The sequence below is a fragment of the Macrobrachium rosenbergii genome, chromosome 51 (assembly GCF_040412425.1).
Source record: "Macrobrachium rosenbergii isolate ZJJX-2024 chromosome 51, ASM4041242v1, whole genome shotgun sequence".
NCBI lineage: Eukaryota > Metazoa > Arthropoda > Malacostraca > Decapoda > Palaemonidae > Macrobrachium > Macrobrachium rosenbergii.
This window is the reverse complement of record NC_089791.1, coordinates 5,946,668-5,974,130: the sequence shown is the minus strand read 5'-3', so window position 1 is coordinate 5,974,130 and position 27,463 is coordinate 5,946,668. Positions and strand designations below refer to the sequence as shown.

The 27,463-nt window shown below is 38.0% G+C and overlaps 1 protein-coding gene across 2 annotated transcripts in view; it reads left to right on the top strand.

Moving 5' to 3' along the window:
• Positions 1–2,994: 2,994 nt before the first annotated feature.
• The window catches only part of LOC136833124 (uncharacterized), a 176,455-nt gene continuing 151,986 nt past the window's right edge, over positions 2,995–27,463 (top strand). Inside the window, exons 1-3 of one of the 2 annotated variants that reach the window (XM_067094782.1) lie at positions 2,995–3,098; positions 26,735–26,818; positions 27,156–27,339. In XM_067094782.1, the coding sequence (XP_066950883.1) occupies positions 26,759–26,818; positions 27,156–27,339 (244 nt within the window). In that variant the 5' untranslated portion in view covers positions 2,995–3,098; positions 26,735–26,758. The other variant, XM_067094781.1, reaches the window with a different exon arrangement.

Genomic DNA, 27,463 nt, shown 5'->3' with positions numbered 1-27,463 from the left:
CCTTCTTGTTCATATCCGATAGTGGAAAGTGAAGTGAGGCTTCAAAGTGAGATTATTTGTGCAGGTCCATGCAGGAAAAGTGAAGTGACAGCTGAAATCTTGTCCAATCCTTCAGGTCCAAGGGTGGCCTCAGCACGTACACATAGCAGCAAGGACATCGGCAGTAAATCATTTCGCTTGGGTTTACTTGCTGTGATGACGAGTCTGGTCCAAGACCAAAGTGCGTTGTTTGTGGCATTGTGCTGTCAAATGAATCTATGACTCCTATGAAAATGAAAAGACGTTTAACAACAAAACATAAGCACCTCTCTCAGAAACCTGTGGATTACTTTAAAAGACTTTTGAAAGATAACAAACAACAAAGGCTTAGGTTTGAGAAAAAAGTTAAGGTAGCAGAAAAAAAAAAAAAACAGAAAGCAAGTTATTTAGTGGCGGAGCAGACGGCAAAACATATGAAACCTCATTCAGTTGCGGAGTCATACTTTCTTCCAACTTGTTGTGCTGTAGTGAAAACTTTGTTTGGTGATGAGGCTGAAAAAGAAGTAAAAAAAAAAACCTCTCTCGGACGACACTGTTGGTAGACGAATCAAGGATATGTCGTCTGACATTGAAAAGATTGTCAGTGAGCTTAAGAAAGATAAAATGTATACTCTGCAAGCAGACGAGTCAACTGATATTGGAGGTAAATCCCAATTACTAGTGTTCATCAGATATATTGCTGATAATAAAATAACTGAACAATTTTTGTGCTGCAAAGAACTTGTGCAAACTTCAGGACAGGACATATTCTCCTCAGTAGCAGAATATTTGAAAGAAATGGGACTGACGTGGAAATTATGAGGGAATTTGCACAGATGGTGTTCCATCTATGGTGGGATCAGTAAAAGGTTTTGTGTCATTAGCGCAGAAGGAAAACCTACACATGATTACAACACATTGTTTCTTACATCGTGAAAATCTTATTACACAGACATTTGGACAGGAATTAAAGCTTGTGCTTGAAAGTGTTGTAAAGATGGTAAACTTCATAAAGAGCAAACCAAAGCAGACAAGACTTTTCTATTCTCTGTGAAGAAATGGGATCTGCCCACGAAGGCCTTCTCCTCCATACAGAGGTCAGGTGGCTATCAAGGGCCAAAGTGTTGTCGAGAGTACATGAACTGACACAGGAAATGATAGTTTTCTTTACTCTTCAGGGAAAACCTGAATTTTGTGAACTACTGGCTGATGAAATTTGGAGCGCAAAGTTATACTACCTGGCGGATATATTTGAACATCTAAACAATGTTAATACTAGTAGCCTATGCAAGGGAAAAATGAAAATATGTTAACATCATCTGACAAAATAAAGGGCTTGCTGGAGAAAATAAGGCTTTGGAAAGATAGGGTGAGTGATGGCAATGCCGATATGTTTCAAAAGACTGCTGAAGCTAAATATACAGACATCATTCCACTCATCAAGGAGCACCTTGAAATTCTAGAATGGAACATTGAAAAATATTTCCCCAATATATCTGCTGATCAATATGATTGGGTAAGAAATCCTTTCATCCATGATCCTCAAGCAAGCCACAACTTAGTATCCTTGAAGAAGAGGAACTAATTAACATCCGTAATGACCGCACGCTAAAACTGGAGTACTTGGATATGTCACTAGAAAGCTTGTGGATAAGAATTGAAAAGGAACACCCTCATATAGCCCTAAAAGCCCAGAAAATATTGCTGCAGTTCTCGACCTCATATCTGTGTGAACTAGGATTTCCAACACTCACAAACATCAAAACTAAGAAGAGGTCTAGATTGCTGAGTGTTGAAGAGGAAATGAGAGTGTGCCTGTCGGCGCAAGTGTCCCATTAATCAGGTATGTTTAATCTACAACTGGAATGTATGTTGTACATCATTCCCATGTGCTCATTAATTCATTCATATATAATAATAGAAAATAATAATAATAATATTATTATTACTAATAATAATAATAACAATTATTATTATTATTATTATTATTATTATTACGGTATTACTTCATTATTATAACCATTACACATGTGTGCGCACATATTTGAACTTATATTATGGGTAGCCCTAAATAGTGTGTACGTTTGTGTCAGTTGAATATGTAGCAGGCTTATATAATAATAGTTATAATTACGCTGACTGTATATATCATTAAGGATATATCATTAATGCGCCACTAAGTAATAAAGGTTGAGAACCTCTGCTCTACAAGCACCATAACAGTAGCAACAAAAACAAGAATAACCACAACAAGGACCACAATAAAACGACTGAATACAAGATATGTCTATAATCCAAACCTCATAAGCTGCGTAAACTGACAAAAAGACGTAGGTCATATCCTTAAGAAAATTATCGGCAAATTACATCCGATATGACTCGCATACTCTATCATACTGTAACTTTAAGCTAAATATAGGCCTATTCTGGTTTTGTAGAGCGCAGGCACTGCTTGTCACCTCACCGAATGTGTGAACGATTGCAATGAAATCGATTTTATGACTATTAAAATGTAGTAAAATATCCTAAAATTAATATGAAACACCAGTCTGCATAGCTCTGAGAAAGTGTTTGTTTATATTTAGAATGGTGACACGCTTGACAATATCAGACGGTAACTATCATTGTCCTGTAATTCAAGCACACCGATTCGAACGCAGACATTCCCTGTGTCACGTCCGTATTTAGGTGAACCTCATTTACGAAAAACAATATTTTAGTATCGCGGAACACTCCTGACTTCATTCACATTTTCCTTTTTTTTTTACCATTTTTAGGAAGATGTGTATTATGATTTTATTTCAGGGGATAATATAACGTTTCCTTTGGATAATCAGCAGAACGCATTTTAGTTCGGTAAAACAACCATTTCAAAATAAATGAAGATGAAAAAACCACTGATTTACCAACTTTTCGAAACCATTGCCAACCAGTCAGCTTCAAGGAATGATCGTGACGTAATCAGTGGGCGGGGCTTAGCTTCAAAACACGGTGGATTTTGCTTATAACAATGAGGACATAACAGCATGTGCCAGCTGCTACACACAAAGAACATCTGCGAAAGTCAACGTACTCCTAACGTAAGTAGTTTGTGTTCACTTTGCTCTGTGGCTACAGTTGAAACAAGCTTGCTGGTGCCTAGTAAGTACACTTAGTCGTAACACAGGTATCAATTTTGGCTTGAGGAATCAGATGGGAAATTATTTATTACGTTTAGAATTCTTTAATTATAATTGCTCGTGTTTACCTGTTTCAGTTCTCTTTGTTCCCTTGAGCCCATGCTCTACATATAATTTTCTTTCCTGTTAGCATTGTTGCTTCAGGACTCATCGTCGCCAGTGGAACTGGCAAAATATACTGCTCTAAGCTTCGAAAATGAAAATACGTATCCATAGGCAGAGTGAATTTCCGAGCTTTTCGCAAGTGGTTTGAAGGTTTTGGTTTTTAAGTTACGGAATAAAATGGGAACATCGTATTCCAGTGATTTAGTTCGACCCATTTTCAATGCCATTGAGATGTGGAGAGAAAATAAAGGTGGTATTGTATAGTGAGGTTTTAATCTGGTGTCATAAGATTGGATAGAAATAATATAAAAAGAACTTATCAGGACCAACCAAAATGCTATTGCCTAGCAGCCATAAAATGGAAAGAAGAGAATTGGATATGGTTAATATTTATTGTTTAATTCAGTTTCGTTGGTCTCACGTCTCGCGTTTGAGAACCAGGAAGATTAGCCATAATGCGGCTTAATAGTAGAAGCTTATATAGAGGCTGCAGACTTGAGCATGATGATTTAAGTTTTTGGCGTGTATTTTGTACACCCAGATATTCGGTGGTTCTCTTTTGAAAAAAAATTAAGTATAGTTTAGTTTAACCAGACCACTGAGCTGATTAACAGCTCTCCTAGGGCTGGCCCGAGGGATTAGACTTATTTTACGTGGCTAAGAACCAACTGGTTACCTGGCAACGGGACCTACAGCTTATTGTGGAATCCGAACCACATTATACCGAGAAATGAATTTCTATCACCAGAAATAAATTCCTCTAATTCTTCATTAGCCGACCGGAGACTCGAACTCGTGCCTAGCAGAGTGCTGGCCGAAAACTCTACCGACTCGTCCAACCAGGAACTGGTTCTCTTTTGAACATTGCGCCGAGTATTGTGGCCCTCGAAAAAATCCTCGTTATAATGTTTAACGATATAATGTGCTGAATTTACATATTAGAAGATTTCGGCTTTCTGCATACATACACTAGTAAAACTTAACATAATGAAGGGAAAAACAAATTAAATAAAAACATTTTTTCATGTAAAATAAATACTGATTGCGCTGAAACTGGAACATCAAAGTTTTACTGAAATGTGAAGTACGAAGCCTTATTTTGTTCAACTTTTTCAAAATTTTTCTTCAAGAAAAGATAGTTATCCTTTCGGGTGAAAAGCAGGTCTCTGTCAGTGAATAAGTTTAAAGGTTTTTTTTTTTTACTCTCTTGGAAAAGTTTTTCTTCAAGGAAAGAAATGGGGAATTTTTCCCATGGAAAAGAGGAGGGTTGCTCTCGCTGGAGAGTAGAAAGCGCTTTTTTCTTGGAACAGTTATTTTCGTAGGGAATAAGTTACACGTTTTTCTCGAAGGGGAGTTTTGCTACAAACGGCCATGGGATCTCCAAGTCTGGTAAAAAGTATCAATTTCTCGTCCTTATCTTTAACACAGCGAAGAACACTGGGTCACAATGAAATAAAAACGAATCTTGGCGATACGGAGGACTGTGCATAATCTGCGGCAGTTGCAAAAGGTGAATATCACTCCCCTCTAGTAAAGGAAAAATCTTTTCCTCATTAAATACACGGCTTTTATTTTTTCACCGAATCTTTGAAAAAAAATAATTGCTGTCACATTGTTATTGACTCATTCGGTAAGAAATACCTGCCGTTGTTAATTTTTTGACAGAAAAAGCATTAGATGCAATATACAGTGCATGTATTATATATACATACATACATATACATACATACATACATATATATATATATATATATATATATATATATATATATATATATATATATATATATATAAAGACAGAATACGTTAACAAAAGAAACAGCACATAGAAGGACAGGGTGACAAGGAGATAGCCGGTCATCAAAAGGTGATACATTTATTGCCGACGCGTTTCGTAACAACATAGTTACATCATCAAGGCTAAAAGAAAACAACACAAATTAAAAATACATGGAATATAACTTTGACTTTAAGAGTCTCAACAAATTATACCAAACTTACATTAAAACAAAACAAGATTTAAAAGCACCTGCTAGACTAAAGGCTGAAGGCTTTATGATTCGGAAAGGAGGGAGAAGCAGCGAAGAAAAACGGCTCAAGCCAGAAACAACTGTATAGAGGTGGTGTGATTGTTCAACTTGGGCACTAACTGCTTAATAAATAATGACTCTAAGATAAGCAGTTCGTGTAAACGGCTTGTTTGGCCCAAGACAGAGAAGTCAGAATAGTTAATGCTGGTGTTACAAATTTTTGTGTGATTTCTGATATTAGAAAATTCGATTGGACAATCTGCAGCCAGTACGATGGCTGACACCATTATGTGAATCAGCTCTGACCTTGAGCAATCGCTTAGTCGAACCTACGTAAGTCCCCAAATTACATCTGGGGCAAGTATATTTATATACGACTGAGGATTGCAATAATGGGCAGATTTTGTCTTTTAAATTTAAAAAGTGATCCTATTGTAAGGGGATTTTTGGAATTAAAATAACTTGCAACATATTAAAGTGTTTTTCAATTGCAGACTTGAGATTCCTTCTAAATTTGTCATCTTGGATGTATGGAATACTGGCATACAGTTTCTTTCGTGGAACAGTGCTTATGGAAGGGGAGTCTGATAGTTTCTTATTTAGAAAATTCTTGCAATGTCTGAAGAAAACATGTGAGGAAACCAGTTATCGGTAAAATATTTATAAAGAACAAAATTTCTTTATGATATGAATCCCAGGAAGAGGTTAGAGTGTAAGCCCGATGAAGCAGGGTAAAAATTGAATTGAGTTTAAAATGATAAAAACAAGCACTATAAAAGTTTGAACCCAGACCTGAGAAAGTCTTTTTCTAAAAACGGAAGTGTTAAAACTATTACCATGTCGAAACACCAAAACATCCAAAAATGGCAATCGATCGTTTTCCTCCCTCTAATGTAAACTTGATATTCGGATGTAATTCATTAATGTACGAGAGGAACTGGTCAGCATGGAAAGCTGATTTAAAGAGAACAAAGGTGTCATCAACAAACCGTTTATACACAAGAGGATAAAAACCAAGGGGGCAATTTTCCAACATGTCCTCCTCCAGGAGCACATAAAAATATTGGAAAACGTAGGACCGAGGGGTGATCCCATTGCCATACCGTCAACCTGTTTGTACAAACAATCATTAAAAATAAAGGCAGTGTCCAGCACTGCTAACTGCAACAATTTCTTAAAATAGCAACGATCATAGTTAAAATAAGTATCACTGGGTTCAATAAAATTTTGTCTAAAATAACCTTTGTTTCTTCTTGATTAGTTCCTCTATTATTAATGAATTTACATCCGACAAGTTTGAGAGGGAGGAATAAGGATCGATTGCCATTTTTGGAAATGTTTTGGTGTTGCTGGACATGGTAGAAGAAAAACACTTCCTAGAAAAAGACTTTCTCATTTTAAATAAAATTTGTTATTTTTAAACTCAATTCAATTTTTACCTTGCTTCATCGGGCTTACACTCTAACCTCTTCCTGGGATTCATATCATAAAGAAATTTTGTTCTTGTATAAATATTTTACCGATAACTGGTTTTAACTCACATGTTTTCTTCAGACATTGCAAGAATTTTCTAAATAAGAAACTATCAGACTCCCTTCCATAAGCACTGTTCCACGAAAGAAACTGTATGCCAGTATTCCATACATCCAAGATGACAAATTTAGAAGGAATCTCAAGTCTGCAATTGAAAAACACTTTAATATGTTGCAAGTTATTTTAATTCCAAAAATCCCCTTACAATAGGATCACTTTTAAATTTAAAGACAAAATCTGCCCATTATTGCAATCCTCAGTCGTATATAAATATACTTGCCCCAGATGTAATTTGGGGACTTACGTAGGTTCGACTAAGCGATTGCTCAAGGTCAGAGCTGATTCACATAATGGTGTCAGCCATCGTACTGGCTGCAGATTGTCCAATCCTGAATTTTCTAATATCAGAAATCACACAAAAATTTGTAACACCAGCATTAACTATTCTGACTTCTCTGTCTTGGGCCAAACAAGCCGTTTACACGAACTGCTTATCTTAGAGTCATTATTTATTAAGCAGTTAGTGCCCAAGTTGAACAATCACACCACCTCTATACAGTTGTTTCTGGCTTGAGCCGTTTTTCTTCGCTGCTTCTCCCTCCTTTCCGAATCATAAACCCTTCAGCCTTTAGCTAGCAGGTGCTTTTTAAATCTCATTTTGTTTTAATGTAAGTTTGGTATAATTTGTTGAGACTCTTAAAGTCAAAGTTATATTCCATGTGTTTTTAATTTGTGTTGTTTTCTCTTTTAGCCTTGATGATGTAACTATGTTGTTACGAAACGCGTCGGCAATAAATGTATCACCTTTGATGACCGGCTATCTCCCTTGTCACCCTGTCCTTCTATATATATATATATATATATATATATATATATATATATATATATATATATATATATATGTGTGTGTGTGTGTGTGTGTGTGTGTGTGTGTGTGTGTGTGTGTGTAGTTCTTCATTGGAAGGGTAGGTAGAGCTCTCGGCTAGCACGCTGATGGCCCAGCGTTCGACTCTCCGACCGGCCAATGAAAAATTAGAGGAATTTATTTCTGGTGATAGAAATTCATCTCTCGTCCTAATGTGGTTCGGATTCCACAATAAGCTGTAGGTCCCGTTGCTAGGTAACCAGTTGGTTCTTAGCCACGTAAAATAAATCTAATCCTTCAGGCCAGCCGTAGGAGAGTTGTTAATCAGCTCAGTGGTCTGGTTAAATTAAGATATACTTAACTTGATATATATGTATGTATGTATATATACTGTATATATGTATATATATATACTATATATATATTTATATATATATATATATATATATATATATATATATATATATATATATATATATATATATATATATATATATATAGTGCAGTGTATAATATCCTATGTTGTGAAGTTAAGAATGCTTAGAAGTTATGAAATCCTTGAACGCAATGTATCTGTTTATTTCGTGAATACTGAATCTCACAGCAGCTGTTACATCTGTATTTATGGACCCCGTCAGTGTGAATGATGCCAAGTCCTGTTTAATTCCCTCCGAGTAAAGGGAAACATTTATGATTTGCATAGACAAGGGATATAGTTTTGTCCTTTTTTGTATTTAAGTTTAGGCTTGGAGGACTGTATCTCTACATCGAAGTTATCACTGACTGATATTTGTTATCTTTTATGTAGTTATCTTCTTTTTCATGTATTTATTTTTTATTGTGAATTCGGGGAAAGATTAGTTTTAGTGATCAAAAGCCGCCGCACATCGTTGTTCCTGAAGCAGGCAGCGGGTCGAATCCCACTGGTGACGGAGCTCTTATCAATCATAATTCCCCTTTTGTAAGTTATCCCGGGGTATAACGGATTGGATATTAAGCAATATTTTGGGTTTAATATTTGTGAATATAAGAAATGTCACGCTGTATGTGACAAAAATTCATTATATATATATATATTATATATATATATATATATATATATATATATATATATATACATATATATATAATATATATGTTATGTGAACAGCTGATAAGTGAAATGCGCAACACATAACATATTAACGAAATTGTTCCCATTTTAGAAGCAGCAATCATTCAAAATTTATAATCAGTTTATTCCCGCCACATTCTTGTTCAGGTGTAGGTTCAGGCTAATGACAGAAATTCTAGTTCTCATAATTCCTGTGAATGACCTTTTTCTTTTTTTAACCTTGTTTTTATTTGCTCATCATGAGGTTATTACCCAGAGTATACCAGGGTTATCTCCCACCCCTAACCCCTAGTACCCTGGTACCTTGGTCCTAATCCACAGAATTTGGAGCACTATATAGCCTAAGGCTAACGAACTCTTACCACTCTTGCTTTTATGTGAAGGGACTGACAAGTTTGCACTATTATCTATTGTAACGTCTGTCAGACTGTACTTGTTTTATTAGCTCTCAGTTATCTGTATGAAATATCACTAGGAAAGATAGTCACTCCAACTTCCTTTAATATTAACGTAATTCAATTAATCTTCTTATGACCAAATCATACAAGTATTAGTTTTGTACTACAACTGAATCATTGCAAGTTTTCCCAAAGTTTCCAGTAAATGTACGTAATAGAACATATGTTCATCATTAGTTACGGAATCTTATGTGTAGTGCATTGTCCTACATCCTCAAACCCAAACTATGTTTGTATTAATTTTCTTCAGTTTTCTGGTACTTGTGTCTCATGACTACTGATCTGCCCTTTCACATTCTCTGCGTCGCACAAGTTCTTGGTTTTTTCCTGGAGTGCTGTGGATTTGTATCTGTGTATCAGTTTCATGTATTCTTACATGGAGAAACTGATAGAATTTATACATAATTGGTAACATAATGAGAGACAAATCCTTGTGCACATTAGCATTAAAGATAGATTTCCTATTTTCTATGATTGTTTATGGATCCAAACTTTCGTGTTAATGACTGCGTCTTCATCTAAGAACCAATAAGACTGGAGATCATCTAGTGGATCTTGGCAAAGCTGCCTTTAGTATCATAATGAGTGCCCTTTGTACTTCCCACCCGTTATTTTTCGGTGTCGTCCTTCATGACATATTCAGTCCCTCATTGGACCGGTCGATTTCGTTCCCGGCTAGCACTGAGCTGTGCCCCTCATTCGATTCTCCAGCTGGCCAATGAAGAATTAGAGGAATTTATTTCTGGTGATAGAAATTCATTTCTCGCTATAATGTGGTTCAGATTCCACAATAAGCCGTAGGTCCCGTTGCTAGGTAACCAGCTGGTTCTTAGCTACGTAAAATAAGTCTAATCCTTCGGGCCTGCCCTAGGAGAGCTGTCAATCAGCTAAGTGGTCTGGTTAAACTAAAGTATGCTTAACTTTTTTTTTCCTTTCCTCTGGTCTTATTCTCCTTGTTGTCAGTGACATTATTCCAGTGTAAATCAACCAGTCTAGTAAATTCAATATTAGCTTTGCTGTTCCGTTTCAGTCCTCTTGTGATGTGTGGTCTTGTTTTGATCCTGTCACCTAACGGTATTTGTTGTATCGTAGACTGGGGTTGGTAAAACTTGTGATTCAGTGCCTACCAGCATTTCCCCATTCTTTCATATACATCTGGCTGTAAATTATTAATATTCTCTACTCTTAGCCTAACATTCCGTGTGTGTGTGTGAGACTTGTTCAGCCTCTTACTGGTTACAGCATTGCTCTCGTGTTTGACATTCACCGGTACATTAAACCTGCACCTCCTAAGGATTATCATTACATCTCTTTGCCTTATAATAGATATATACACACAGCCTATATATATATATATATATATATATATATATATATATATATATATATATATATATATATATATATATGTGTGTGTGTGTGTGTGTGTGTGTGTGTGTGTGTATATATACATATATATATATATATATATAGATATATATATATATATATATATATATATATATATATATATATGTGTGTGTGTGTGTGTGTGTCAGTATGCAATAAAACAAGTGTTCTCCACCTTTTTATCAGGCAATTAAATTTCCTGGAAACGAGTGAAATTAGAGACATCATTCAGGAAATGTGTCAATCTTTTCCACAAATGTTCAAGAGATGTTTGAGCCCATGGTTATTTTCACGTGAGCAAAAGTGCAAGTTATTTATGTGTTTGTAGAAGTAAACATCTGGCCTCACTAACACGCACACATGCTGAGACCAGAAGTATATTGCTTCACCAGCAAGATTGCCTGGGTGGGACCAGAAAGGTGATGGTTCATTCCATTAAGAGCTATAGCAGCCCAAGTGACCTAAGCATTGAATCATGTACCTGGCAGTAAGACGACTCTAGTGGGTAAACGTCATGGGATTAAGATCCATATCTCAATGTATTAGCTAAGAATCGGAATGGTAACAATTTCCGCAGCCACCTCATTTAAGGTGTTTAAATCCTAGTAATTTACAATTGCTGTAAGTGCATCAGGACACCACTTAATATTTCAGTGGAAGGAACCCCCTTGCAATGAGGCACAATAATGATAGGGGAATCTAATCCCTGAATAATTAATTTAATAAAAACAGATTTTTCTAATGATGCAATTCCAATCAATCTTGGGTCAGGATAGATGTACACTTGATATAAGAACACGGGACATTACTCATGTAGGAACAGAGAGATTTTAGTTAGGGAAAGATATAACTTATGATGCCGGCTCACATTATTGCTATCACACAATGTCTTGGAATAAGCGAGATCAAACCTCTGTTCATAAAACAGAGACTTAAATCAAGTATAGGCTCAGAAATGGCCTTTACATATATATATATATATATATATATATATATATATATATATATATATATATATACCTGTATATATATATATATATATATATATATATATTTATATATATATATATATATATATATATATATATATATATATATATATATATATATATATATATATACATACATCAATGAGCAGGCAGACATAAAGACTTGTTAAAAAGGGTCAATTTATTCGCGACGTTTCGTAATGTCTTCAATACATTTTCGAGGGCTGTACAAAATAAATAACATTAATTACAGAAAGGCTATAAATTTCAATTTAAAAATTAAGATTGCACAATGGATTACAAATAAAAAAAATAGATGGAACAATTAAAAGGACAACTTAAAAACAAAACAAAATCTCTCTCTCTAAAAAAAAAAAAATTACAGTATAAAAGGTAAGCAGATCTGGACCAACCCATTCAGTGGCAATGTTACGACCGAAGAGAAAACGAAAGACTAATTGACCCTTCTCATCAAGTCTTTATGTCCGCCTCCCCATTGATGTATATCTGGCTGTGGCACCTCTGTTTGGATATATATATATATATATATATATATATATATATATATATATATATATATATATATATATATATATATATATATGTATATGTGTATATATATACATAATATTATATATATATATATATATATTATATATATATATATATATAATCAGTAAATCTACAAACGTCCTTTAATATCCAATTCGCTCTACCTCGGAAATAATATATTTTCATATATGTTAATCACGGTGATTGTAAAGTCATGAATCATATATGATGTGATAAAAGTCATATATATATATATATATACATCACACATATATATATATATATATATATATATATATATATATATATATATATATATATATATATATAAACAAGCAGACGTATCAACAAATGGGAGAGCTTCTGTGAGCTTGTAGTTTACAAATATATGTAGGTAAATTAGCACAACAACAAGTAAATTAAAAGTGCAGAAGTCCAGTATCATGAGTAGGTCCAAAAAGAGATTTAATTAGGCCTATATGAAGAACTGAGACCAGGAAGAATGGAAAGATTTTTTAAGGAAAGTCGAGGCAATAGGGAGCAACCAGAAGTATATAGCTCCGGGAGACAATAATAGACACGGGTTAAAAACAGGAAACGGAAATGGCAGACCTTTAAAACTCCAGAGAAGTACATTTGGCAACGTGGGTTACAACGCCTATATCTCCATGTGTCTCCATGTAGGAGCCGAGAGGGTAGCTACAGAATTCCCTTTCGTTTGAAATTTTCGTCTTTATTTATTATGAGGAAGGTTCAGTTTCTCTTTGAGCTTAGGGCTAGATATTTATAACAACATATACATGTAAAAATAGTGCGTGCGTGTATGGCTGTTCTTAAACACATTGTTTTGCTTAATAGGCGACTAGCTCGCCCTGTAGTGAGATAGTGCAGTTAGTGTACCTCATATGGTGTACTGTGGGCATTAATAAAGGTTACGTGCAGCATCCTTTTGGCCACTGGCTGCACCCACCGTTTAGGCTAGCCTTTTAATTTATCTACATCCCCGCTTCCTTTCTTCCAGCTTGCTGTCCAACCATTCCTACTCCTTTTAATTGTCTTGAACGCTCAATGGCTGAAAGTGCCTTGGTGCTTGGTTTTATAGCCAAATTTTCATAATCTATGGCAGTGGTTCTCAATCTTTTTTTAGTGATGGCACCCCAACTAATGTAACCATTACCGTGGCACCCCTTCTTCACCATCCCATAATAACGCCTGAGTTAACTTCTTATTTAATAAATAAAATTATTATTATTACTCAAACCAAAATCGTAACACCGGGCATGCAGAAATATACTGTACAGACAAAGAGCATATCAGAAGGATTAGATAAACATAATTGGAGTAAACACACTGATAATAATTATATGAAGACTTCTGCAAACTTTCGTTTTTTTTACAAATGTTCATTGAGATGATCTAGTCAAACAAAATTCATAACAATGTTGCGGCACCCCTAGGCACTGTCTGTGGCACCACAGGGTGCCATGGCACCCAGTTTGAGAATCACTGATCTATGGGATTGGTTCGAGAGAAGCAGCAGTCATAGCTACTTCCATCTTTCAACTGGAGATTGAGAGCTGACCTCTCCCTCTCCCCACTAATATCTGTCAGTATACTGATTCATCATTTGATTTAGACTGCTGCTCTCTGATACTAGCAGATGAGTATAATTGGGTGCGTGTGATGGCTTCCATAGCATCAGCTACCTCCGACTGTACGTGACAATTCACCTGTTTATCGTCGTGTGTTGGAGCTTCGCATATGAGCACTAAATCAGTATCGCGTAACACCTCCCCTATTCCTCACTTTTGTCGCTGTATTCAGTCCTTCTATGCGATTTTCGTTTTGTTTTTCAACATCCTGAAGTGGATCAGAAGCCACGACTATGAAAAATGCCTTCTTTGGTGTAGAGAATACTTCTTGTTCTTATATTTTGTTATATAGAGCAAACTTTGGTTAAGCTACAAAACTCTCAATTCCTTATGGTTATATAACTGTATATGATTACCTCTTAAAAACATAGTCTTTACAACTGGCTAAACGTCATATATCCGAATACTTCTCTAATATCCTACAAAAATCCTGCGCTAATAACCGCTACGTCATACAGCATTATTGTTCTTCTCTTTGTAATATTCTACGCGTGTGCTCCCCACCTGCGCAGTATTTGTATAATCTGTGTTTCAAAAGAACAGCATTTGGTGGCTGGCATACTGTACATGCGGAAATGACCGGAGAATACCTCTGCCTCGATTAAATCCTGCGTTTTGTGCCAACACCTGGGAAGGTTGGTTTTGTAATCCACCGTAATTTATATCTACATTTGTCACCAGAGAGCATCAATAAACCGCAGAATTATCATCAAGAGTATCAGACGCCAAAGCTATAACGAAACACGTTTAGTAATAGGGAGAGACAATATGATTACCACCATTGTCGCTTGTAGGTTACCGTACTATATTTCTTCATGTCAGTATTTTATTGCTTTATTCTTTCGAACATTGGACCTCTTTTCAGCGTGTGAAAAAAATTTTAAATGCCAGTTATCTTTGCAACATGACATGAATACATTTATTATAAGATTTATTTTTTATCTTGATGGTATGTCAGATATTTCAAGTAGTACGCAATGAAAATTTGTTATAGGTCGAAGGCCAGTTGATTTGGATGAAAGAATCTGGTTCCAAATACTTTGATAATAATCCATGCATGGATCCATGTACAATACTTTGGTTTCTTCGTGCAGGCATAGCATGCATGTGCGCACGCGTGCACATACTCGCGTCAAGTCTGTCTTGAAGGCAACAAGTGAAATTCATTAAACCAGTGCTAAAGGGAAGCAGACATATGAACGCTGACAGTAGTAGGGTAAACACGAAGGAATGGATACGTCTGAATTTCATAAGACATAAGATTACAGAGTTGGGAAAAACAGAAATAACAATAGAGTTAAGGCCTTCAGGAAAAAACTAGAGGCAAAGATAGTTGACCAGGAAGTAGACAAATAGACTTGAACAAAGATAAAACAGCTGCCTTTTCCGTGTTGTACATAAATAACATAAAACTTGTCTTTCCCCAGGTGTTCTTTTCCACTGGTAAAGGAGAACATTTTTTAAGTACGATTTTTCTTCTATTTTTTCTTTAGTCAGCCTTTCCTCACACATTGTCAGTTAATATCAGAAACTTGCTGACTTGTTCTGTGACATGGATGAATTCTTAATGGCAAACAATTTTGATACTGAAAGAATTGGTCATAAATTTTTCGCTTTCTTTTTCCATTATCTTTTCCATTTTTGTTTTGGTTTCAGTGTCTCCACTTCCAGCATTTCCCCAAATATCTATTTCATAACAAACACTTGATCCACACAGTTCTTCTCTTATCAAACTCTCTGTCGTGCCTTACCATGTCAGTGAAAACCTGACCCTACACCTTCAGAATGAAGAAAATGTCTGAAGAGTTGGGATGTTCTCAATCTCTCCCACTCCCTACCACCAGAAAACAGGGTTATGTCAAAGATTATGCCCGGAACATTACATATTGGGTTCCATCATTGCTGACACCGGTTTGTAAATCATGTAAGCGTCATTTGCCGAGGATTACATCCGAGAAATCCAGATTTTGTTAAAAAATGTGCCATATGAGTGTCCTTGAAACCTATTGATTTTGAACAACCACCCCACCAGCAGCCGTGGACAACTTCGTGGCTCTCACTGAGCAATTCGTCACCCAATAATCATTGTCTCAGCATAGTAACTGAAAACGTAAATACCAAGGAATTCCAGACTTCATGTAGAGACATTGCGCACAAAATATATAAATTAGTGGATTTTTGAAATAACAACATCAGTCGTTGAGCAATTTTTCACCTTGGCTGGCGACGTTAGAATTATATTCAAAAGTTCAATGATAGTTGGTAGCAGTTTAAGTAGCCTACTACATTGAGCATGATTTTCAGGAATAATCAGAGCGATAATAAGGTAAGTAGATGTTTATAGAAAATCAAACTTAGGGGATAACTTATTTTTCTTTCCAACAACCTTGCACGAATATCTTTTTAGTAAGGAAAACGGTTTAAGTGGAGGTTTAAGCGGCACCTTTCTGAAAAATAGGGTCATTACGCCTGGATACAAAAACTTGGCACCCACCTACTTCGGAGAAATTTTGCACACTTGTATACAAATCCTGCCCACACGAGTTTTCCATATCAGCTGAAACAACGTATTTCTTAGGCATCACTACAACCCTGAGGCCATCATTCTTTGTAATGATCCCCATTAATCACAAGCTGATTTCTCCTTTCTTTGTTCGTCCTAAACCATTTTTGTCATCGTTTATATTGAATCTCAGGTTTTCTTTTACGGTGTAGTGGTAACGATTCCTATATGCCACAGGTCTCCTGCATTCCCCTTTTCCACTTATATGAATTTTGGATTGTAGGAAATAATATTCTTTCAAAAAGGTATTAAAACAATTATTAAAATAAGGAAGTGATGCAAGGCACTGTGGATCTCACTTATATTAACCTCTCTGACTCGAGAGGGTGCATTCCCCTCGTCATTTCGGAGGACAGAAATAATTTAACAGGTAAAATTAAAAATGATTAGAATAAATAGTTGCTGTGTTAATTTTTTTCGTGAACAGGCACAATTTTTTTAATATTTTCCCAAAACAGGTGGAAGGACACCTAACTGAACAGGCGACCTGGTTCTGTGTAATCCGAAGGGTGACGGCATATTTAGATTTTTGATTAGCTATCATAACAAATAATTATTTAGCTTGTCCTGATTCTCACCTCGTCGATTGCGGTCATTCTCTTATAATGCGTCACTTTTGAGTAAGGTTTGAAAGGTTTGGAACCAGAGTTACTGAAAACATGTAGCACCAAGAAATCATATGAGTTTTTTATTCTTCTGTTGTTTCTCTCTCTCTCTCTCTCTCTCTTTCTTTACAGCTTTCCTGGTGACACAAGTCGACTATTTTTTTCTGATAAATTGTGGATTTCTAAAGGAAAACCGTACCATTACTTTGTAGTTCTTACTTACAAAACAAGAGTTGTTTCCATAACCCTTTATCGTTATAAGCCATATGCCCGCGTATGGTATTGTATTCTTTAAACACTGACTGAAATCTAGAAACAGTTGGGGTCTCATTGTTGAAGCTTGTCAGGCACTTAATATTTCAGATGTTATAAGATCCAGATCCCAAGCAAAAATTAAATGAAATACTTTAGTTTATTTTAGTAAGGTGTCCCTAGAAAGGTCATCAAGATTAGGACAAATTACCAGCCTTGGTTTGATGATACAAGTAGACAAGCTTACCATGACAAACAGACCAAATTCAACACATAGAAATTAAATCATTCTCATGAAAATTACACCTTTTCTGTTAAGTCTCGCCGTACTCAGCCTCGTCTGTACTGGACCAAATTGGCATCTTCTATTTTTAGGTCAGGCTCGTCTTCCATTTCACCACTACCAACAGATGATGGTAGATTGGTTACTGGCCCTAAGGAAAGGAGGTGAACTGCTTCATCGAGCTTTAGCTAAGCAATCGGCTGAGGATGTCCCTCTCCCTGACGCTTGTCATCCTGAACCTATTCTTACAAGATTATGATTTCACTCTTGATAATCTTGAAAGTTGGGGTGTAGAAGATCCTGATGGTGTCTGCCCTTTGTTTAAAAAAAAAATTTCTTGTGCATTGTCTCCCAAGATTGGTAGATACTATAGATTTTTATGTTGACATAGTATCTTCGCGGATGAGCACAAGAGTAGTTATACAGTACCTGTCCCGAAGAGTGGCATATCTGGGGAGTGCAGTTCCTACAGGACAATTTCTGGTCTCTCTATGCTCTTCAAAGTTGCAGAAAAACTTATTTTTATCCCACTATACAAGTATGTAGAATCTAAGCTGATAGTCAGTATGCATATAGGGTGCAGTTAGGTATCGTTTAGATTTGACATGCCATTTGTAAGAGAACCTTGAAATTTAGTTTTGAGTGTGGGGTAATTTAAATATATTTTAGTGCTGCTTTCGATTTAGAAAATCACAAGGCCCTTATTCATAAATTTCAACCTTGAAGTGGGTGGATATGTTTTAGGATTACTTCAGTGTTTCCTTACGGGTGGGTAGCAGCAAGTTGCAGTTGATGGGATCCTTAGCAAACCACAACCTATTGTGTCTGGAGTTCCACAGGGTAGTTTTCTTGGTCTGCTGTCATTGTTAGTGTATACAAGTGATATGGTTGTTGGCCTGGAAAACAAGATCATTTAATATGCTGACGATGCAACACTTGTGGGTGTAGTCAAGTCACTGTAGTCAAGTCTCCCCTTATGAGAAACGATGCTCCCGTTAGTCCCGATCATGACATGGAACTGAGTGGTATGAGGCTGAACTCCAGTAATACAAAAACACAGTTAATTTGTAGATCTCTTACTGATTTTCCACCCCATCCTCCCCTTCAAGTGGATGGAACTGTGCTGAATGAGGCTGAAGCTTTAACTATACTTTCGTGGTTTTTGAGTCACATCTTACGTTTGAGAAACATCTGATGAAAATGTCAACAAATTCTGTATGGAACTTAGGTATTGAACGTAAGGCTTCATATATTTATAACAGCAATAAAATCAATGCAAAATGTTTTAGGTCATTTGTCCTTCCTTGAGTAGAATACTGTACTCAGGTGTGGATGTCTGCTTCTGCCACAGGTTTATCTCTTTAAGATAGAGGGGCTTGTGGTGGTAGGTAACCATTTTCTAACACCAGCAGTTAATGTTCCATACCACACATTTTATTGAAAACCCTTACTAAATGAATTGTAACCAAGATGGCGTACAAAATGGTTGCCATAAAAGTTTTTCTATCCCCTGTAGCAATTTATAGAGACCAACTGTTTTTATTTAATGGTATATTCATGTGATCAGACAGTTTAACTAATATGCTATTTCAACTGAAATAGTAATGAGTATGGTCACATACAACATTGTGTCTAAGACTGTAACCATAAAAAGAAAAATACGGACTAAGCATGCCAATCTATGTATAGGTCTCTCAACCTACACCTTTGAAAAATTCGAGGATAAGAAGGTAGGCATAGCATGACACGTTGGATGCTCAAGCTAGATTATCTACTGAAGAGAGGGCAATATTTATCTAGACTTCACATTTGCAAGTGCACAGGACTGTGCAGGAAGACCCAGCTTAGCACTTGCACCTTTCCCGACAGCCTGCTTTGCATCCACATTTGGTAAGCTGTTGGCAACTCTTGGCTATTGAAAACCCTTACTAAATGAATTGTAACCAAGATGTATGCATAAAAATGGTTGCCATAAAAGTTTTTTTTCTATCCACAGCTAGCAGACATAGAGACCAACTGTTTTTATTTCTAATGGTATATTCATGTGATCGTAGACAGTTTAACTAATATGCCATTTTCAACCGAAATAGTAATGGTATGGTCACATACAACATTGTGTCTAAGACTGTAACCATAAAAGAAAAAGAAGAGAAATACTGGATCAAACGCAACCAATCTATGGTATAGGTCTCTAACCTACACTTGAAAATTCGAGGATAAGAAGGTAGGCATAGCATGACACGCTGATGCCTGCTTAGATTATCTACTGAAGAGAGGGCAATATTTATCTAGGATTTCCACATTTGCAAAGTGCACGAGCTGGGCAGGAAGACCAGCTTGTAGCACTTGCATCTTTCCCGACAGCCTGCTTGCATCCACATTTGGTAAGCTGTTGGCAACTTGGCTAAGGGCGAAAGTTGGTTGTCCAGAGGACTTGCCATGCTTCACCAGACTTTTGCCATCCCCACTCAGCAGGTTTCTGGCTGTGGCTGACACTGCGGCCTGCCCCACACACAACCAGCCTGGTACGAGTTAACGCTTGTGTGTTGGGAGGAGAGCTTCCCCTGGTTGGTGGAATGGCTGATATGCCCTTTGTTTTCTGGCAACATATCAAGTCTAGCTCATCCACAGTGCCAGCAGTGCTGGATCTTTCATACATAAGTATGACAAACCTCTCCAGGACCTTCAGGTCACCTTCCACTCTGAGAGGGTAGTGACTCAGTTTGGAGAACACAGTGGAGTGCCTCTGGAAGATGTTCCATGTCTGCCAGGCGGTCTTCTCTTGCCCTTGCTCCGGAAGGCTGGACACTGTATCACAGCTCAGAACGCATGGAAGAAGAGCATGCCATTCACCTTCTCCCGGCCCAGAGAGTTGCACAGTCATGGCCAGCAATCCAGCAGGCTCAGCCTTAAGCCAAATGCCACCCATAGCTTTCTAGCCCTAGATTGTGGAGAGTGGAGAAAGCATCACCTGCAACGACAAGAACATCTGTGTCATTTGTTTTTAACCGTGATGGTCTTGGCTCCATGTTCTGTGGCATATTTGGCATGGAGAAAGATGCGGGTGTCAGCTTCCTCATGAGAGCACTTTTTCCAGTCCTGAAGACTAGCCTCATGAGTGCTGAGGACAGCAGACCCTTTCGTGGCAATGACAACATTTGTGGCAGACATCTGGGCAACTTTGTCTGCCAGGAACTGGAACAACTGTCTTGTTGGCATCGTGTCTTAGGAAATTGCGCCAGTTGGATGGAATTGTGCTCTGTCTGTCACCTAACCTCCCTCCTTGACCAATGCTAGAGCTCTGTCTCAGGCTTTGAGGCTGGATGTATTGTATACATCAAATACAAGATGTGATGATGTGTGTACTTGCTGCTATAGGATTGTATCACAGGCAAGAAGTCGCAAAGTGCATAGCCCTCAAAGGTCTTTTCCTTTCTTTGGTGGCAGGCATGGACCAAAGCTACATCTACAATGAGGACATCAGTCTTTTGCCCTTTGTCTCTAGTAACATGACTCTCCAGGACCCAGGTCAGCTGAGACTTCTGACATGTACAGCCTACCACCCTCACTAAGGGAAGCTTTCAGGGAATGTTTGATTCGTGTTGAAGAATAAATTCCTGCAGATCACATTCACGGCTCTGACAGGATATAAATAGCTTTGAGAAAAGCTGGCAACTTCTCCTCTGCAGTTTCTGCTTTGAATGTTTCACAGGAGCAGCTTCTGCCCGAAGAAGTCAAAGTTCTGTTCTCTTTATCGGCTCATAGAAGGAGACCGCATTGTTTGCCAAAGAGTCTGAAACCCTGAAATTTTAGCGCCCCGTCAAGGGTGTGTGTCTGTAGAAGTTCAAGCTGAGCTGGGGTGGGCAAAGGTCTTTGTTGTCAATAGACAGATCTCGGCTTTTCCCTTTCCCTGAAAAGGGACTCGGCGTTGCAAAGTTAATGACAGCTTGGGTTGACTCCTCTCCAAGAATGTCTTCAAGTGATGAGGTGTTTGTTCATGGTGTGTTGTCTGCTCATTAGACCTCTTACTTTGAACCTCTGTTTCGCATGCAGACACCCAAGCGGATGATCTCTGGGCCAGCCACCATCCATCTTCTGAGGTTGACGATCTTTCAGTCAGCCCAATGGTTCGCCAGCCATCAGCCTTTATAAAGGCATTGGTCTGCTCAGAGCTTGGTCAAGAGCCATTGCTGAGAACTGGCGATCATCTTGTGCACAACAAAAGTTGCCAGCCTTGAACCCCTTGTGCAACTCTGGGTGTGAACTCTCTAGGGTAAGCATGTCCCTGAGGTGAATAGGCAGCCAACGAGCATAGTTTGTATTATTGTTGGAAAAGAAGTAGGGTATCAGCCCATGCAATGCCTGGCAGTAGAGGACAAAATTGGCCTCAATGGAAGGACCTGATCAGTAGGAATATCAGTTCCATAGACAACACCATGTGCCAGAAGTGAACTGTGGACTTGCTGTCTTCGAATAACACACCCACCTCAAACTCTAATGCCTGCTCACGTTGTTTGCTTTCAGCACAGTAGTCAGTGTGGCGTTGGTCCTCAGGAGTTTGTACAACTAGAGCTGCAAACCTGGTGCATCTGCCGTGTCCTGGTTACACTTGCAGCTGACAGGAAGGATTCTGTAGTTCCAGATGAAGCAACTCCTGCTCACCAGAGCTCCCAACCAACCACTGCCATGAAGAAGGCCAAGAGATGCCATTGCTGCCATCTCAATGTGCAGACCACCAAACATTACCAGATACTTGTCTTCATACTGATCAGGCCACAAGCCACTGCACCTGCTTGCTGGGCGGCATAGATTGCTGATCAGCTGTGATTATGGTATCTGGGCCGGGTTCAGAAAATCATGACATCCCGCACTTTCTGCATCACGCGTTTGATCGCAGCAACAGAATGAGCCTGATCACGCGGAGAGGAAGCAATGAAGTTATGGTTATCAAATTTCGGGCTTCATTGAAGCGGATGAGCTGACCGTCAGATTCACCGCATCATCTATTTCCTGGGTGACTATGACCTGTCTAGCCACTGATATCAGTGCAAGCTGTACCCCAAGATATCTGTGGGTGGCTTGGTATTGCAGTGTTTGCGGCACAGGGTTTTTTGTTTGAAAGGAAGCTGGTGAGATGTTTGTGAATGTGTCCGGCAATTCAGGCACCGACCTCACTTTCTCAGGTGCAAAACTTTAGTTGCTGTCTTTCCCGTCCAGTGTTCTCCTTGGTGGGTGCTGAAATATGGAGATGCTAGTTCCATGGAAGGAGTAAAAAGGTAGTTGCAGATGGGTTGTGGTCGATGCTGTCCATCACTGCAGTGAACAACCCTTTTCGCAGTAACAATTGGGGACCACACCCTCTCCACATATTTGCTAACTGTGGCATCTCCTGGTTCAGTAGAGACCTCCAGTACTCTGTCATAAGAGATACTGAGGCCATACTGATGTAGCATTTCAACCAGGTTTCTCTTCCTGGTTTTGGCATAGACTGGAGAGTCCTATGTAGACTGGGAATGGTGTTGTTTCTCTCTGTCTTTGAGTGTCTATGAGTGTTGCTCCCCTTCTCTTGTATCGAGTAGTGCTGAACTGCATGGAGCTAAAGTAATGGCCTGGTCTGACTTTGATGTTCAAATTGTAACTGTGACTTGATGTCAGCCCCATGCTCAACCAATCCTACAAACTGAGTATGAGGAGGCACAGAATTTCGTACATTGCTCCAAAATGTGCCATCAAACCGTGACTGATGATCAAGCAGATTTTCTGAGAATATTTAAGCTGCTTTAGCAATGATAACTGCCTCTGAAAGATCAGATGATTGAGCAAGTGCTTTTTCCCACATCCTTTGAAATGCAAGTAATACATCTCTGTGCCAGATTTATATACCTGGAAAGTTCTGGAATTTCTGCCAGAAGTTTGTCTTTGAGTCTCGTGGGAATTTACAATTGGTGACTCTACACCCAATTGTTCCAGACGTTGTTGGTAGAGGTGGCAAATATCTGCCAGCCGAAATGTGACTGACTCATCTGAACAAAGGTTGTTTTCAATACCGTATGTCATCAGTTCTACAGAACTAGTGATACACATCCATTCTGACCTTTTGTGTGTTACCTTTGGTCTTTCTCAAGGTCTTCAGGTAGGACTTTTTCTGTTGTAGAGGGCACAAAGACAGGCATGGTGATACTTTAAACTCCTGTGCAATGACATCTCCACCAGTCAACTTAGCGCGAGCCACATCACTGTTATCTCTGCACATTCACGCAATTTCAAGTCAAGGTTCTAGTACTAGCTCGTTCGAGATCAGATGCAGGGTGCCACTTTCTCACAGAAAATGCAAACTTCATTGTCATGACTGGTTCAAGTAGTTTTGCACGCACTAGTCTCAGTGTTGCTGGTCTGGTCATTGGATTGTCGCTTTCTTGCACGGTCCAGTTTAGTGTTGTTAAACAAATGCTTGACAGTTCACATGGTATTTGCTTATTTTTCCTGAGAGTGGCTCTCTATGTTATCACTTCATCCAGCCTTGCTGGATCCATTATCAGTGGCATTTCATTAATTTCACTGAACACAGCCGTTCTTGCCAGCATTGTGTACCCATCATGGTCTAGACATGATGACTTGAGGTGATGTCATGCTCACCTCTTGTCCTTCTGACAAAGACAACACAAACTCCAGTTTGTTTTTCACTGCTCAATATTGGATTGGCATCACATTCTGCCATGATTTCACTTTTGATTAAGGCCGAGGGGTTATCCTTTTACCACCTTAAACAAAGCACACATTCCTGTATGGGATTCAACTAGGTTCGGTCTCCCTACACCTAGCCCGATCATTCATCCAGTGCCATTTAAGTCCCGTGTGATCTGTACACCATCCGGGTAAGTACATATCCATCATGTACAGCCCTCCCATACCCTGGCTCGGTTTCTCCGCGCTGGCACATCCTGTCTATTCAGGTGCTGCCATTCAACTATAGCTGGTCTGGGGCTGTTAGAAAGCATTTGGGACACTAAACTAAACTATACTACAACTACTATCTAAGACTACAGGATTAGTAAAGCTGATTAGCTGGCACTGAACCCCATGCTGAGTTACAATAGCAGTGATGTCACCAGTGTGCCCTGCTGTGCAGACATACACTCTTTACATTTATTAATTTTCCTTCAAAATTGATGAGTTATTCGAAAGAGATGGCCCCACAGTGGACTCAAAACCACAGAAACCAAGATCCATGCTTAAAACCTGGCACTGCTGAACGGGCATTATTTCTCATTATACTATTGTTTTCTACCTTTTCTTGGGCAGCCATATAGCCCCATATTTAAAGGTAAACTGTACTGGGAAGCTACAGAAACATAATATTCACAAGAAATAGTATGGAATATTTAATATATTGCTAGAAGCAAATACATGCCATTCCTAGTGAAAATTAGCCAAAATCTGTCGATACTGGCCGCCATCTTGGAATTTGGCCGCCATATTAAATTTTTTATGTACAGCGCCCTTTTCTGGATAGAGGGAACTTTAAAGAGCACTTGTGCAAACTTCATGCTTGTTTCACTATCTGAACGATTCTTATGAAATATGCAATTATCTGCTGCACTATATAGGGCGGTCACCGTTATGACTTGGACCATGGACGGATGGTCCCTTGTTTGTCACTTTTTCATAAGTTGTAATTCAACAGAGATCTTTCACATTCACAGTTTATCACCGATTCTTTTCTCCTGTTGAGAGAGATACCAGATTTGCTGTTGGATCAGTATCTCTGGGACCCTAAGATAATGATTTCCCCCCCGAAATTTGTTACTGTGTTAGTTTACAAGTTGTCGTTTACTGAGAGAAACAGCCACAAAAAAAACCATCGGAAGAAGTTCAAGATCAAAATGATTGCATGCCTGTATTAAGACTAGAATAAACTGGCAATGATAAAAATTAAGGTATTTTTGTGAAATAAGATAGATAATCGGCAAAGTGTCGGTTTGTTTCTGTAGTTGGTTGCGTGTTGTGTGGAGTGTTTTAATAAAACTAATCTCTGTGGAAATTTGTTAGAAACTGGCTAAGGATACCCCAAAGGAAAACATACCATATGCTGATCTAGTGCCTAATTAAGCGTATTACGAACATCAGTATTAATAAGTTTTAGAAATGGAACAAATTTTAATACTTAAACATGTGATAGGCAAACAGTAGTTCAGGACTTGAACGGTAATATGTATAATTTACAGGTTACAGGTAGAACATTATCCTATTAACAGTGGGGTTTGTTAAAAAACTTTATAGGGGATTTGTCTGTATATTTTCTAATAGATTAGTTTTTTATAATTTTAGATGAAAAGAGGTCGTGTGGTCACAAGGTCAGTTTAACCGAAATCCTTAAACCAATCACCACCATCATTGAGCCAGAATGCACTCGTGATATTGCATACCTTCCCAGGGCAATAACTATCAAAATAGTCTGTATCCATCTCAAAATCTAGTCATCTCTTTCTTGGCCATAGCCCACCCCACTTTTTTTTTTTTTGTAATCTGTCAATAATCTTTTCGAAATATTCTTCTCGAGCGCAAAATAAAAATCCTTAATTCTTGCCCAGATCTAGAGAAAACTTCAGAGAAATCTGGCTTTCCTGTTTGAGATACGTCCTGTCAGCAATGCTCCATCAAAATGAAATCCTGTGGATTAATCTGAAAGTGCAGTCAATTCTTTCTTGCACCGGCACCCATCCGAATTTAATCAAAGTCTGCATACTACTTTTCGAGATGTCAAGTGTGCAGACAGATAAACAAACTCGTACCAATATAATTCTTCCGTACGACTCCGCAAGGATAAGGTCATGCCAATGGCTGTAGACTTTACATTGCTAGCGTGTACAGTATTTTGAATGTTGTGGTGGGGAAGGCTGGTTAGAATGAGCTTACCACGCTGTATTCGGTAACGTTAATGTTTTTCAAAAGAAACTATGCACTATTAAGTATGATTTAACAGAGTGTAAAGTAGAATGTTTGGAAAACGCTCTTCCTAAGATTATTATATCAACCACAATTAGATCATGTGTTCAAAATCATACCCACTTTCAGAAACTCATTCTACCGCCATTACTAGGGGTAAATGTACAATAATTATAGACAGGTATTCTTTTTTATTTCTAGATTCGAGTCTTTGAATCCTGAGCTATGTTGGCCGTCAAATTTATGCTTCTATTTCTGCTTATTGCTGTGGTTTTGCCAGCTAAGGTGAGTGAGAACATTTCGACGTATTTTGCTAAAAAAGATTTATGAAATTCGGTCTTATGATTACTGCTGTGATTCGTCTGAATTAATAAAATCAGCAAAATGCTTTTTATGGTAGACGTCATTTTTTGATATCTAGATTTAAATTATTCGATGTTTTATAACGCAATTATTCTGCGATCTAATTCTCATTTTATGATAGAGTTTATTTGATTTTTAGCCACTCAGGTATAAGAAAAAACGTCATCTTTTGTTTCGGTATCTTGTAAAAGCCGTGGAGATTGTGTTCTCAATTGACGAGAACATCTCACGCAGCTATTTTCTTTATTATTGTAATTAGGAGAGATGGCACGGCAAGAAATCAAATCATCTTGGGCCAAGGAAACCTCAAAATTTTCGTCGTACACGTCCCAGAGACATCAAAAGTTGGCCTAGGAATCCCAAGCAAAGTTCTGGCACTGGTGATGGCTTCATTATGTTCTACGGAAACAATGGGACAACAACAGTGCGCCCTCGATTATCAGGTTCGTTGATGTTTGATATGGATGAAACTGGAAAAAATAATCAAAATAACCTTTAGTAAATAGTTGCCCTCCACACAGAGAGTAGGACAAAACAATGAAATGACACTAATAATGTTCATAGGAA